The 14,647-nt window shown below is 53.1% G+C and overlaps 1 protein-coding gene across 2 annotated transcripts in view; it reads left to right on the forward strand.

Moving 5' to 3' along the window:
• Positions 1–14,647, forward strand: part of LAMC3 (laminin subunit gamma 3) — an 88,653-nt gene that overhangs the window by 48,965 nt on the left and 25,041 nt on the right. For both annotated transcript variants that reach the window (XM_073022016.1, XM_037994234.2), the window contains exons 12-16: positions 1,404–1,622; positions 5,791–5,979; positions 12,000–12,245; positions 13,120–13,273; positions 13,953–14,095. In XM_073022016.1, coding sequence (XP_072878117.1) covers positions 1,404–1,622; positions 5,791–5,979; positions 12,000–12,245; positions 13,120–13,273; positions 13,953–14,095 — 951 coding nt within the window. The remainder of the gene's footprint in view (positions 1–1,403; positions 1,623–5,790; positions 5,980–11,999; positions 12,246–13,119; positions 13,274–13,952; positions 14,096–14,647) is intronic.

A 14,647-nucleotide genomic window follows, 5' to 3' on the forward strand; every position in this document is an offset into this window, starting at 1 on the left:
TTTCTGTGTCAATTAGCTGCTTTTACATCAAAATCCTGTTCTAGTCATTAGTCTCAAAATCTCCTATAACACTTAGAACTTTAGGCTGGGCGTGGTGGCTCGTGCCTGTAATTCCAGCACTTTGGGAGGCTGAGACAGGAGGAGTCCTTGAGGCCAGGAGTTCAAAACCAGCCTGGGCAACAGGGCAAAACTGTTTTTCTACAAAAAATTTAAAAATTAGCTGGATGTGGTGGCACACATCTTTGGTCTCAGCTACTTGGGAGGCTGAGGCAGGAGGATCATTTGAAGCCATGAGTTCAACACTGCAGTGAGCTATGGTTGTACCACTGCTCTCCAGCCTGAGTGACAGAGCAAGATTCTGTCTCTCTTAAAAACAAACAAAACAGGCCAGGCGCGGTGTCTCAAGCCTGTAATCCCAGCACTTTGGGAGGCCGAGACGGGTGGATCACGAGGTCAGGAGATCGAGGCTATCCTGGCTAATATGATGAAACCCCGTCTCTACTAAAAAGTACAAAAAACTAGCTGGGCGAGGTGGCGGGCACCTGTAGTCCCAGCTACTCAGGAGGCTGAGGCAGGAGAATGGCATAAACCCAGGAGGCGGAGCCTGCAGTGAGCTGAGATCCGGCCACTGCACTCCAGCCTGGGCGACAGCGAGACTCCGTCTCAAAACAAACAAACAAACAAACAAAACAACAAGAAAAATCTTAAAACTTTAGAAATAGACCTTACACTTTGCCTAAATGTAGCATTTAGTTATGAGCAGGTCAGGTGAATTTCCTACACCCCATCCTCCACGAAAATTCATCTATAAAATGTTACCAGTCTGAGAGGTGTGAATGGTATCATCGTTGTTTAAATCTATATATCTTTAATAACCTGTGGAGTGGATATCTTTCCATAAAATTCTCAGCTGTATCTATTTCTTCTTGAAAACTGCCGATTCATCTCCCTTACCCTTGAATTGACTATTAAAAAAAAAAAAAAAAATCAACCGGCGCAGTGGCGCATACCTGCAATACCAGCACTTTAGGAGGCCCAAGGCAGGAGGATTACTTGAGGCCAGGAGTTCAAGACCAGCCTGGGCAACATGGATAAACCCCATCTCTACAAAAATTTTAAAAACTTAGCTGGGCTTCGTGGCTTACCTGTAGTCTCAGCTCCTTGGGAGGGTGACATGGTAGGATCACTGGAGCTTGGGAAGTCAAGGCTGCAGAGCTGTAATTGTACCACTGCACTCTAGCCTGAGTGACTAGGCTGTCTCAAATTAAAAAAAAAAAAAATTGATTGCTAGGCTGCCTTTATATACGTGGACCTGGTTCATATGTGAACAGGAGGGTTTTGGGGGGAAGCATGTGCGGGGAGCTCGTGCCTGCTTTCCTCCTCTTTCCCTTCTCACCCTGCAGGCCAAGTTTTCCTGACTGAGGTCCGGCTCACATCCGCCCGGCCAGGGCTTTCCCCGCCAGCCTCCTGGGTGGAGACTTGTTCATGTCCCAATGGCTACATGGGCCAGTTCTGTGAATCCTGTGCTCCGGGATACAAGAGGGAGACGCCACAGGGGGGTCCCTATGCCAGCTGTGTCCCCTGCACCTGTAACCAGCATGGCACCTGTGACCCCAACACAGGTGAGTGTCCCGTCAACCCGTCTGAAGGCACCTGGGTTATACCCAAAACAGCGAGATGAGTACTGACCTGGACAGGGCCAGCCTGGCACAGGCATTGAGGTGTTGGCCAAGCTGAGGGGCAGTGTGGGCACTGAGCTTTCCCGTGCTGCTTACTGCCTGGGCGCCTCATATTTTAATAAAAGTTACTACTGGAATTTGGCGGGGCGTGGTGGCTCAAGCCTGTAATCCCAGCACTTTGGGAGGCCGAGACGGGCGGATCACGAGGTCAGGAGATTGAGACCATCCTGGCTAACACGGTGAAACCCCGTCTCTACTAAAAAATACAAAAAACTAGCCGGGCGAGGTGGCGGGCGCCTGTAGTCCCAGCTACTCGGGAGGCTGAGGCAGGAGAATGGCGTGAACCCGGGAGGCGGAGCTTGCAGTGAGCTGAGATCGCGCCACTGCACTCCAGCCTGGGCGACAGAGCGAGACTCCGTCTCAAAAAAAAAAAAGTTACTACTGGAATTTATCGAAGCCTCAGACTCTGTGCCAAGGACTTTTTATGCATCAGGTGAGAGCTGGAAGCCAGCTGCTATGCGGGCCGTCTGTCCATGCCACCTTCTCCCAGACTGATCCTTTTCCCAGGAAGGACCAGAGAAAGACCGCAGGGGTCCTTACATGCAGAAGGTGCTGTGAGGAAGGGCAGAGGCACCAGCATGGCGGGTGACAGCAGGAGGGTTCTCATGAGGGTCACACAGGTGACAGCAGCTCATAGGTGCCAACCCAGAACCACAGACCTGCCACCCTCACCCCTTAGTGGCCTTAAGAAAGTCACTTCCCTCCCGGAGCCTGCTTCCTCTTCTGAAAGGTGGGGATATTGACAGTATATACACAGCCTCTGTTTCTGCACAAAGCCACATGGAGGTCAGGAGACACTGAGGCTCTGAAAACACAGGCCTGGGTTGCATCAGAGCTCAGCCGTAGCTAACCGGGACTGCCTCAGGGAAGCGCAGATAATTAAAGTCTCTACTTTTCAGGACACTTGGGAAATAATAAAATAGTATCACCAGGTTCCTATATGTGCTATTCACCTTCTCTACACTGCATCATTGACTCCTGCAGACATTCCTGCGGGAGCCAGGACCCTTCCTGTCCCGTCTCACAGGGGAGGGCCCCACAGGCAGATACATGGCCAGCAGGTGGCAGAGCTGTGCCTCTCTCCAGCCTGGACTCCCAGGGCCTGGTCACTACTGGCTACTCATTCCCACTTCTTTTTGTTTTATATTTTATTTTATTTTTTGTGGGGAGTGACAGAATCTTGCTCTATTGCCTATGCTGGAGTGCAATGGCGCAATCTCGGCTCACTGCAGCGTCCTGCTGGGTTCAAGAGATCTTCCCACCTCAGTGTCCTGCATAGCTGGGATTATAGACACCTGTCACCATGCTCAGCTCATTTTTATATTTTCAGTAGAGATGGCGTTTTACCATGTTGAGGCTGGTCTCAAACCCCTGACCTCAAGTGATCCTCCTGCTTCAGCCTCCCAAAGTGCTGGGATTACAGGTGTGAGCCACCATGCCTTGCCCACTGATCCCCACTCCTTTTTTTTTTTTTTTTTTTTGAGATGGAGTCTGGCTCTGTCACCCAGGCTGGAGTGCAGTGGCTAGATCTCAGCTCACTGCAAGCTCCGCCTCCCGGGTTTACGCCATTCTCCTGCCTCAGCCTCCCGGGTAGCTGGGACTACAGGCGCCTGCCACCTCACCTGGCTAGTTTTTTGTATTTTTTAGTAGAGACAGGGTTTCACCGTGTTAGCCAGGATGGTCTCGATCTCCTGACCTTGTGATCCACCCATCTTGGCCTCCCAAAGTGCTGGGATTACAGGCTTGAGCCACCGTGCCTGGCCTGATCCCCACTTCTATAGGAGCAGACCTGACCTTGCTCGAGGTCACATGGCCAGGAGGCACCTGAGAAAGCTGGACCCAGGCCTCTCTCCACTCCCACACTGAGGGCCTCATGCCTAGACGCCTGCTGCCTCCCCAGAGCAGGTGGGGGCTCTCTGAGAAGAAGGCTACTGGGCATTTTTTTCCTGAAAAGACAGTAGCAAGGCATGGTGGCTTACGCCTGTAATGCCAGCACTTTGGGAGGCCAAGGTGGGTAGATCACCTGAGGTCAGGAGTTCGAGACCAGCCTGGCCAACATGGTGAAACCCCATCTCTACTAAAAATACAAAAATTAGCTGGGCGTGGTGGCGGGCACCTGTAATCCCAGCTAGTCAGGAGACTGAGGCAGGAGAATCGCTTGAACCCAGGAGGTGGAGGTGACAGAGAGCCGAAATCACGCCATTGCACTCCAACCTGGGTGACAAGAACAAGACTCTGGGCGGGGGGAAAGAAAGAGGCCAGGCGCGGTGGCTCACGCCTGTAATCCCAGCACTTTGGGAGGCCAAGGCAGGCAGATAACCTAAGGTCAGGCGTTCAAGACCAGCCTGGCCAACATGGTGAAACCCCATCTCTACTGAAAATACAAAAATTAGCCAGGTGTGGTCAGGTGCCTGTAATCCCAGCTACTCAGGAAGCTGAGGCATGAGAATTGCTTCAACCCGGGAGGTGGAGGCTGTAGTGAGCCAGGATCACGCAACTACACTCTGGCCTGGGCGACAGAGCAAGACTCCATCCCAAAAAAGAAAAAAAGTCAGCCGACGTAGCCAGGGAGGGCAACCACAGCCACACGCCACACGCCACACACCACATACAGGGCACTCTCTCTTCTGTGTCCATGGCAGGCATCAATAATCAAGCCCAGATGAGGCCACGTAATCCCTCCCTGCTGCAGTGCTTCCCACAGCCCCTCTGGAGGAAGCAGAGTCCTCCATAGCTGGGATCAGTTTGTCATCCCCACAGAGCCTCTGGCCCGCTCAGCTTGGGCAAGTCCTCATCTGTGAAATGGGCAGTGTAACTCTGCTCCCTAGGCTGGGAGGAGGAATGAGCCTATGGGTACTGGGTCTAGGCTGGGACAGTTCCTTTTGGATGCCAGCCCTGCTGTGCACGAGCGGCCTGGTCCTTACTCCTCCTCCCAGGTCACCTCGCCTCGGCTGCTGGGGTGCTGCCTGGGGACCTCCTGGAAGTGGTGGTCTTGGTTAACCCCGTCTCAGCCAGGCTTCTCACTCAGTCCCTGGCAGTGGACCTCCCTTCTCAGGCACCCCAGGCTCTGAGCAGATGCCAGGTGTGGTCAGCCTGGGGAAGAAGAGTTTGCAGAATCCACCATCATCAGGAGCCAGAGGGCAGAAACAGGGGTTCCCTCCTCTGAGACTAGGTATCCCCTGTGTATCCCAAACCACATAAAGGGGAGCCTCTTTGCAAAGTCATGTGAAGCAGAATTCTGGGTCTATGTCTCCCTTGGAAAAGTTGCTCTTCCTTTTGGTCCCTTGGAATCAAGAGGACAACCGTGTAGCGAATGGTAGCTGTGTCACCTGTTGGTTCAAAGAGAGATTTCGGAATACAAAATAATAACAATGCTGGCCGGGCGCAGTGGCTCATGCCGGTAATCCCAGCACTTTGGAAGGCCGAGGTGGGCAGATCGCTTGAGGTCAGGAGTTTGAGACCAGCCTGGCCAACATGGCGAAACCTCATTTCTACTAAAAATACAAAAATTAGCCAGGTGTGGTGGTGCACGTCTGTAATCCCAGCTACTTGGGAGGATGAGGCAGGAATATCACTTGAACCTGGCAAATGGAGGTTGCAGTGAGCCAAGATTCTCGCCATTGCACTCCAGCCTGGGTGACAGAGTGAGACTGTCTCGACTAGTAATAATAATAATAACAGCAGCACCGATGACTATGTGTGCCAGAGAGTCTGCAAGGCACTTTGAATGCGTGATCTTGTTGGACCCTGAAAAGAACCCTTTGAAGTCAGTGCTGTGGTTGTTCCCATTTTGCAGATGAGGAGACTGAGGTATGGGGGCATTAGACAACTTGCCCAGCTTTGCACAGGCAGTGAGTAGTGGATATGAACCAGGTGGTCCAGCTCCAGGCCTGGACCCTCAATCCCCAGGCCGTGCTGCCTCCGCCTGGGAAAGGTTGCCACCCCACTTCTGCCCGGGATGTGCTCCCTGACCTCTCCCGCGAGGATGCCCACCATCTCTGGGCATTCTGGGTTCAGATAGTGGTAAACAGGTGCTTGTCTTGCCCCTCAGGGATCTGCGTCTGCAGCCACCATACCGAGGGCCCATCCTGTGAACGCTGCTTGCCGGGTTTCTATGGCAACCCCTTCGAGGGCCAAGCCAACGACTGCCAGCCCTGTCCCTGCCCTGGCCAGTCGGCCTGCACGACCATCCCAGAGAGTGGGGAGGTGGCATGCACCCATTGCCCCCCGGGCCAGAGAGGTGAGTGACTCCTGCCCTGGAGCCCTGCCCCACGGAGGGCCAAGTCCTGGTGCTGTGACTCTGCCCTGGGCTCCAGGGTTAGGGCCCTGCGTTTAGGGTGTGGCTGGTGAGGGAGAGCCCAGCTTATAGGCAGCAGGCATGACCTCTGGGGACACAGAATCCCTTAGCCCCATAACCAGAGCCCCAGGCTGCTGCATATTGCCAGCAGAATTTGGGCCATTTAGAATTTGGGCCATTTAAAAATACTCATATCTGGGCCGGGCGCAGTGGCTCAAGCCTGTAATCCCAGCACTTTGGGAGGCCGAGACGGGCGGATCACAAGGTCAGGAGATCGAGACCATCCTGACTAACACGGTAAAACCCCGTCTCTACTAAAAAAATACAAAAACTAGCCGGGCGAGGTGGCGGGCGCCTGTGGTCCCAGCTACTCAGGAGGCTGAGGCAGGAGAATGGCGTGAACCCGGGAGGCGGAGCTTGCAGTGAGCTGAGATCCGGCCACTGCACTCCAGCCTGGGTGACAGAGCGAGACCCCGTCTCAAAAAAAAAAAAAAAAAAAAAACTCATATCTGGTCCCTGGCCCCTTAGAGTACGGGTCAGTGATAGTTGAACAAGTTCGCTGGGTGATTCTGTTACACAGCTAAGATGGAAAACCTTGATTAAACTTCTAGCCTTTAAAAAATGTCATCAGGTGATGTGCGAAGCAGAACCACCCACGCCCACCCTTGTTCTCAGGCTCCTTGTATTCTTTCCTCCTCTGGACTCAGACATCCTCAACTCTGATTTTCTTTTAAAAGCAGCTTTGTTGAGATACTATTCATATACCTGACAGTTCACCCATTTAAAGCGTACAATTTGGCTGGGTGTGGTGGCTTATGCCTGTAATCTCAGCACTTTGGGAAGCCAAGGTGGGCAGATCGCTTTAGTCCAGAGTTCAAGACCAGCCTGGGCAACATACCGAGACTTGCATCTCTAAAAAAAAAAATACAAAAATTAGCTGGGTGTGGTGGCATGCACCTGTGGTCCCAGATACTCTGGAGGCTGAGGTGGGAGGATGGTTTGAGCCTGGGAGGTGGAGGCTTCAGTGTGCCGAGATTTCACCACTGCACTCCAGCCTGGGCGACAGAGCTAGACTCTGTATCAAAAAAAAAAATTTTAATAAAGTACAGGCCTGGTGCGGTGGCTCATGCCTGTAATCCCAGCACTTTGGGAGGCTGAGGTGGGCGGATCACGAGGTCAGGAATTTGAGACCATCCTGGCTAACACGGTGAAACCCTATCTCTACTAAAAGTACAAAAAATTAGCCAGGCGTGATGGCGCACAGTTGTAGTCTCAGCTACTTGGGAGGCTGAGGCAGGAGAATCACTTGAATCCAGGAGGTGGAGGTTGCAGTGAGCCGAGATTGCACCACTGCACTCCAGCCTGGGCAACAAGAGCGAAATTCCATCTCAAAAAATAAAGTAAATTCACTGACTTTTGGCATATTACAATATTAATTTTTATTGTGATAAAATATATATAACATGAAATTTGCCATTTTAACCATTTGTAAGTGTGTAACTCAGCATCAGGAAGTACATTTGCAATGCTGTGCAGCTGTCACTCATCCATCTCTAGAACTTTTTCATCATCCCAGACAGAAATCGCACTGATCAAATGTATTGTAGAGGCTAGGCGCCATGGCTCATGCCTGTAATCCCAGCACTTTGGGAGGCCAAGGCGGGCGGATCACCTGAGGTCGGGAGTTCAAGACTAACCTGGCCAACATGACAAAACCCCATCTCTACTAAAAATACAAAAATTGGCTGGGAGTGGTGGCAAGCACCTGTAATCCCAGCAACTTAGGAGGCTGAGACAGGAGAATCGCTTGAAACCAGGAGGTGGAGTTTGCAGTGAGCCAAGAGTGTGCCATTGCACTCCAGCCTGGGCGACAGAGCAAGACTCCATCTCAAAAAAATTAAAAAAAAAAAAAAATTGTTGAATAGCCTTTCCTCCCTGCAGCCCCTGATAACAGCTGTTCTCCTCTCTGTCTCTATGAATTTGACTGCTCCCAGTATTCCATTTAAATGGAACCATACAGTATTTGTTCTTTTGGGTCTGGCTTGTTTCATGTAGTATAATGTTTTTAAGATTCCTAGACATCTGATTTTGCTTTTGGTACTTGTGGCTACATTAAATTGATTTGTCAAATGCCATGTGCTTTCACTGGGACCGTTCTGAAAGCAGTTCTGTGGCAGCCAACAGCCAACAGGGCAGGGTGGATGGCCACAGAGCCAGGAGCTCAGGAACCGAGGGACGGAGATTGCACCGCAGGACCCTGCACCGCACTGGCCACCATGCTGTCCCTCCATTCTTGTTATCTTCCTTACATTTTCTAGCTCCCGACTGTGGCTCCCCTGGCTTGCAGACATGCGCGAGGCCAGTGAGAATGGAAAGTTAGAGAAGCTCAGGTGGACTCAGGCTGAGACATACCTGAGGGAGGATTTCAGGGGAGCAGGCAGTGCTGTGTGCAGAGGGGACCACCCTTGGGAGGGGGGGGTCACCTGGAGTGGACCTTAGACCTGGGACCTTCTGCCACTACCCTTCTTATCCACACCAGTGTCCTCTGGGTCCTGGGAGGGCCTCAGACACCGAGAGCTCACCTGGGGACGTCTGAGTCAGGATTGACCGAGGTCAAGTCCTGATTCTCACTTGTCCCAGGATGACTCCTGCTTGCCATCCTGGCCCCTTGCAGCCCTTCCCAGGACCTCCAGAGCTGCCTCCTGCCCTGTGAGCTGTCCCTACCTGGTTCCAGGTTAATGGCCACTTAACTGTGGGGCTCATTCTTCATCATCAGTTTCAATCTCCCCCTTTCCTGTCTTATTTTATTTCTGTTTTAGAATCCACAAGGCGGGTGCTAGCCTCGACCTTGAACTCTGTTCCAGTTTGTCTTTTCCTTTCCTTTCCGTTCCGTTCCATTCCATTCCCTCTTTCCCTTTTCAGGGTTGCCCTTAGCACTATTAACTTTGTTTTTTCGGAAACAGAGTCTGGCTCTGTCCCCCAGGCTGGAGTGCAGCAGCGCGATCTCAGCTCACTGCAACCTCCGCCTCCCAAGTTCAAGCGATTCTGGCGATAAGCCAGAAAGTCCAAGTCAAACCCTGCCTCAGCCGCCTGTAGCTGAGATTCTCTGGTCTGTAGCTGGGATTACAGGCGCCCGCCACCACGCCTGGCTAATGTTTGTATTTTTAGTAGAGATGGGATTTTGCCGTGTCGACCACGCTGGTTTCGAACTCCTGGCCTCAAGTGATCCACTCACCTCAGCCTCCCAAAGTGCTGTGATTATAGGCGTGAACCTCCATGCCCGGCCAGTACCATTAACTTCATTTCAACTGACCAATGACTTTTGAGGACACAAGGAGCTCACAAGTATTCTTCACAATGGCAGCAGCTATTTTTTAATTATAAAATTAGTACGTACTCTTGACTGACTTAGTAACTTCAGAAAAAATAAACGAAAAAATAGAAATAAATGTATATACTCATTGTAATGTTGGAGCAGTGTAAAAATGTCAAGAGGAACATGAAAAAAAACATGTAAGCGGCCAGGCACAGTGGCTCACACCTGTAATCCCAGCACTTTGGGAAGCCGAGGCAGGCGGATCACCTGATGTCAGGAGTTCAAGACCAGCCTGGCCAACATGGCAAAACCCTGTCTCTACTAAAAATACAAAAATTAGCTGGGTGTGGTGGTGTGTGCCTGTAATCCCAGCTACTTGGGAGGCTGACACAGAAGAATCACTTGAACCCAGGAGATGGAGGTTGCAGTGAGCCGAGATCATGCCATTGCACTCCAGCCTGAGCGACAGAGCAAGATTCCATCTCAAAAAGAAAAAGAAAAAATAATGTGAGCAAGGCAGCATTCCTGTCACATCCAGGGGACCGTGGCTATTACTTGGGCCTGACATTGGTTTCATGTAGGGATAGGCAGAGAGATGGACATGTTTATAAAGAGTGGCTGACACCACATGAAGCACTTGGAACAAATATGTTCTTTCATGCTCCATCTGTGTCCAGAGTGGATCCCTAGAACCACCCTCCAAAAAGCCCCCTCACACAGCATCTCTTCTGTGGCTCACAGTGACCTGGGGGCTGGAAGATGAGCCAGAAAGTCCAAGTCAAACCCAGAAAGCAGGGCAGGATCTGCAATGCACAGTCTAGAGGAAGTTCAGGAAACATGAGAAGCAGAAAAGGTAAAGGGGCCAGGGACTGCACAGGAAAATCCACCCAGCTAAGAGGGGGATGAGGAAGAGGACCAGGAGAAGCAGGTGACTGACGTCGGATGGTGACAATGAAGAAGGTGAAGAAGAGGGTGATCGAGACAATGGTGATGAAGAAAATGAGGATAATGATCAGAATGATGACAATGAGGTGATGATAAAGATAAGGTGACGATGACAGTTGTGCCGGTGCAGTGGGAATGTGGACCTCAATTCTGTGGGCAACTGTGACCCCCCTGTCTGGCCACTGCCTGCGCTGGCTCACAACACCACAGGCAACCATGGGTGACGATGAGAATAATGGTCAAGAAGGTGATGATGATGAAGATAATGGTCAAGATGACAATGGTGATGAAGGTGATGATGGGGAGGATAATGGTCAAGATCATGAAGATGAAGGTGATGGTCAACATGAGGATGAAGCAGGTGATGAGGATGAGGATAATGGTCAAGATGATGATGAAGGCCAGGTGTGGTGGCTCAAGCCTGTAATCCCAGCACTTTGGGAGGCTGAGGTGGACAGATCACCTGAGGTCAGGAGTTTGAGACCAGCCTGGCCAACGTGGCAAAACCCCATCTCTACTAATAATACAAAAAAATTAGCCAGGCGTGGTGGCACATGCCTGTAGTCTCAGCTACTTAGGAGGCTGAGGCAGGAGAATTGCTTGAATCCCAGAGGTGGAGGTTGCAGTGAGCCAAGATTGCGCTTCTGCACTCTAGCCTGGGTGACAGAACGAGAATCCGTCTCAAAAAATAATAAAAATAGCCAGGCATGGTGGCTCACACCTGTAATCCCAGCACTTTGGGAGGCCGAGGCAGGCAGATCACTTAAGGCCAGGAGTTTGAGACCAGCCAGGCCAACATGGTGAAACCCCATCTCTACTAAAAATACAAAAATTGGCCGGGCACGGTGGCTCACACCTGTAATCCCAGCACTTTGGGAGGCTGAGGCAGGTGGATCATGAGGTCAGGAGCTCGAGACCATCCTGGCTAACACAGTGAAATTAGCCAGGTGTGGTGGTGGGCACCTGTAGTCCCAGCTACTAGGGAGGCTGAGGCAGGAGAATGGTGAACCCGGGAGGCGGAGCTTGCAGTGAGCCGAGATAGTGCCACTGCACTCCAGCCTGGGAGACAGAGCAAGACTCCATCTCAAAAAAAAAAAAAAATACAGAAATTAGCCAGGCATGGTGGTGTGCACCTGTAATCCCAGCTACTAGGGAGGCTGAGGCAGGAGAATCGCTTGAACCCGGGAGGCAGAGGTTGCAGTGAGCCAAGGTCGTACCACTGCACTCCAGCCTGGTGACAGAGGGAGACTCCATCTTGATAATAATAATAAAAGATGGTGATGAAGAAGGTCATGATGATGGTTGAGGTGCTGATGGGGATGGTGGTGATGGTGAAGATGATGGTGACGATGATGATGAGGGTGTGAGGACAGATATGTGATGATAGCCACTGCTGCTGAGTGCTTACTACATGTCAGGCCAGATGTTAAGCGCTTTTCACAAATTATGTCACAGTCCTGTGGGGAGCCGCCATTGTTGTCCCCACTTTAGAGAAGAGGAACCTGAATTCCTAGAGGGGCAGTGGCTTACCCAGGACCACATAGCTGTGGGCAGCCACTGGGAGCTGGTCCCAGGTCCTCCTGCCCAAGCCTGTGCTTTGCCCCGGGGAGGCTGGAGGGACGCTTGCTCTGCTTCACAGCCACCCTCATCCCTGGTGGGCCCAGCTGACTGCGTTCCTCACACGTGCTCCCTCTACACACAGGGCGGCGCTGTGAGGTCTGTGATGATGGCTTTTTTGGGGACCCGCTGGGGCTCTCGGGGCCCCCCCAGCCCTGCCACCAGTGCCAGTGCAGTGGGAATGTGGACCCCAATGCTGTGGGCAACTGTGACCCCCTGTCTGGCCACTGCCTGCGCTGCCTGCACAACACCGCGGGTGACCACTGTGAGCGCTGTCGTGAAGGTTTCTACGGGAGCGCCCTGGTCCCTCGGCCCGCAGACAAATGCAAGCGTGAGTACCCACCTCCAGTCCCCGGGGTGGTGCACAGTGGGCCCCTTCTCCTCTGCCCTGGCTCAGGACCCAGAAGGGGTGGCTGAGGAACCCACCGGAACCAGCTAGCCCCTCTGCAAGGCCATCCAGCCTCAGACAGGTCACTCCCCTTCCCTGTCTCCGTGTCCAGAAAGCACAGGGGTTTGCCCCTCTCCAGGGTCTCTTTCAGCCAGGAGATCTTATAAACTCTGATCCCAAAGCCTGGACAGTCTGCCGCTTACCTCCCACTCTGCAGTTAGCACATATGGCTGACCCGGTGATCACCCTGCGCCGGGCCTCCAAGGCCATGCTTCCCTGCATCGCCTCAGTTAACATTCAACCCCTGGGAGGTTCCCAGAGCCCTGCAGGATGGAAGCTCAGCCTTCGCCCCACACTGATGTGCTTGGAGCCCTTTCCTACGCCGCAGCTGCTGGCTCCTGCTCACTCTCTTTTCGTGGAACCCCTGCAGGAAACACAGCTCTGGCCCAGAATGAGATGCTCCCCTGGTGGTGGCCAGGAGAGCAGGGTCACAGGACCCAGAGCCGTAGGTGCAGAGCTGTGCCTGTGACCCTCGCCCAAGTCTCTGGCCCTCTGCAGCCTGCCAGGGCTCAGGGCAGACTCAGAAGGACCGTCTGCCACCATGACCATCCTAAGCTGTCCCTCTAAGGATATGGTCAATGGGCTGAGGCTTGAGCTCGGCCCTGGAGCCTTTTTCCAGCAGGGGTGTTGGAATCTGGGCTGAACGTGAGGTATCATTTCTGGAGGCTCCCCCATCTCCTCTGCCTCTGTTGGACCCCCAAAGGTGGAACAGACAATCTGCATTGTTGCCAACACCCCTTCCTGCTCCTGCCCCCAGCCTGCAGCTGCCACCCACAGGGCTCGGTCAGTGGGCAGATGCCCTGCGACCCAGTGACAGGCCAGTGCTCCTGCCTGCCTCATGTGACTGGACGGGACTGTAGCCGCTGCTACCCTGGCTTCTTCGACCTCCAGCCTGGGAGGGGCTGCCAGAGGTAAGAAGGTTGAGACTGCTGGAGCTCTGGGGACCTCGCCAGGATGGAAGAGGTCACCAGGCAGCCCCCAGGGAGGGGCATGGTTCAGAAGGTGTTGTCCTAGGCCCACTGCCAGGCACGTTGTGCCCTTTGCCAAAGGGGGGCAAAGGGATGGACTCTTGGCATCGGACTCATGGTCCTGCCAGTCTAGGATGCAGGCCAAGAGCAGCCCTAAGGGATGTCCAGGTGGGCAGGCGGCCGGTTTGGTCTCTGATTCCTGATTCCCTTCTCAGTGTCACTGTGTGGCCTTTTGGCCACAGTAGCACCTTAGACAAGCATCCTTAGGGAACAGTGGAGGACTCCAGGGAAACATCAAGTGGAACAAACAGGTTTTTTCCTTGCAGGACTTCTCAGAGCCCTTGCTATGCTGATTGCATTGTGACTTTTCAACAGAGGGGTATAGTCTCCCCGAGACATGTTTGTCCCCATAGCTTTATTTTATCTTCTTTTCTCCCCGAGCATCCAGGCAGACTTGTGCTTTCCAGAGCACAGCTGGGGAAGCTGTGCCACGCACCAAGAGGAGATGGGGTCTTGTCAGCAGAGGGCTGTGATCTGAGGCCCCAGCCAGCTGCAGCTGGTAGAGGCTGGGCCAGAAGTGGCCCTGAGCTTGCCTCAGACCCAGTTCCTTCCCTTATCACAGCTGCAAGTGTCACCCACTGGGCTCCCAGGAGGACCAGTGCCATCCCAAGACTGGACAGTGCACCTGCCGCCCAGGTGTCACAGGCCAGGCCTGTGACAGATGCCAGCTGGGTTTCTTTGGCTTCTCCATCAAGGGCTGCTGGGGTAAGGAGGCTGGGTCCTTCCCGGGCTGCCTGGAGGGTTGGGCCTGAGGTCTCTGGGCAGAGATGATGGATGGGGAAAATGGGTGCAGCAGAAAAGGATGGTCAGATACGGGACAGGGTCCTGAGAGCAGCCGGAAGCATGGAGGGAGTTGCTTCTGTGGCAGTGACCAGGAGAGCAGCGTCACATGAACCCAGAGCGGTGGGTACAGGGCTGTGCTTGTGACCCTCGCCCAAGTCTCTGGCCCTCTGCAGCCTGCCAGCGTCCTCATGCCAGCCAGAAATGTAGTCCCAGATGCCACTGTTAAGTGCTTGTGTGCCTGGGGCCATCATGTCACTCTCTGGGCCTCAGTTTCCTCACCTGTAGAGTTGGGCTGCATTGGCAGTTGCTAAACCTGGCTGGTCCTCAGATCCCCAGGGAACATTGGAATAAGCCAGGCTCTGTGCCACCTTCAATCTTCTGAATCAGAATCTCCAGGGAAGGGCCCAGGAATCTGGTTTTGATGCTGCCGAGGGCATTCTGGGAATGCCCAGAACCGAGCACCCACTGCCCCTG

This window comes from Chlorocebus sabaeus, chromosome 12, assembly GCF_047675955.1.
Source record: "Chlorocebus sabaeus isolate Y175 chromosome 12, mChlSab1.0.hap1, whole genome shotgun sequence".
Classification (NCBI taxonomy): Eukaryota; Metazoa; Chordata; class Mammalia; order Primates; family Cercopithecidae; genus Chlorocebus; species Chlorocebus sabaeus.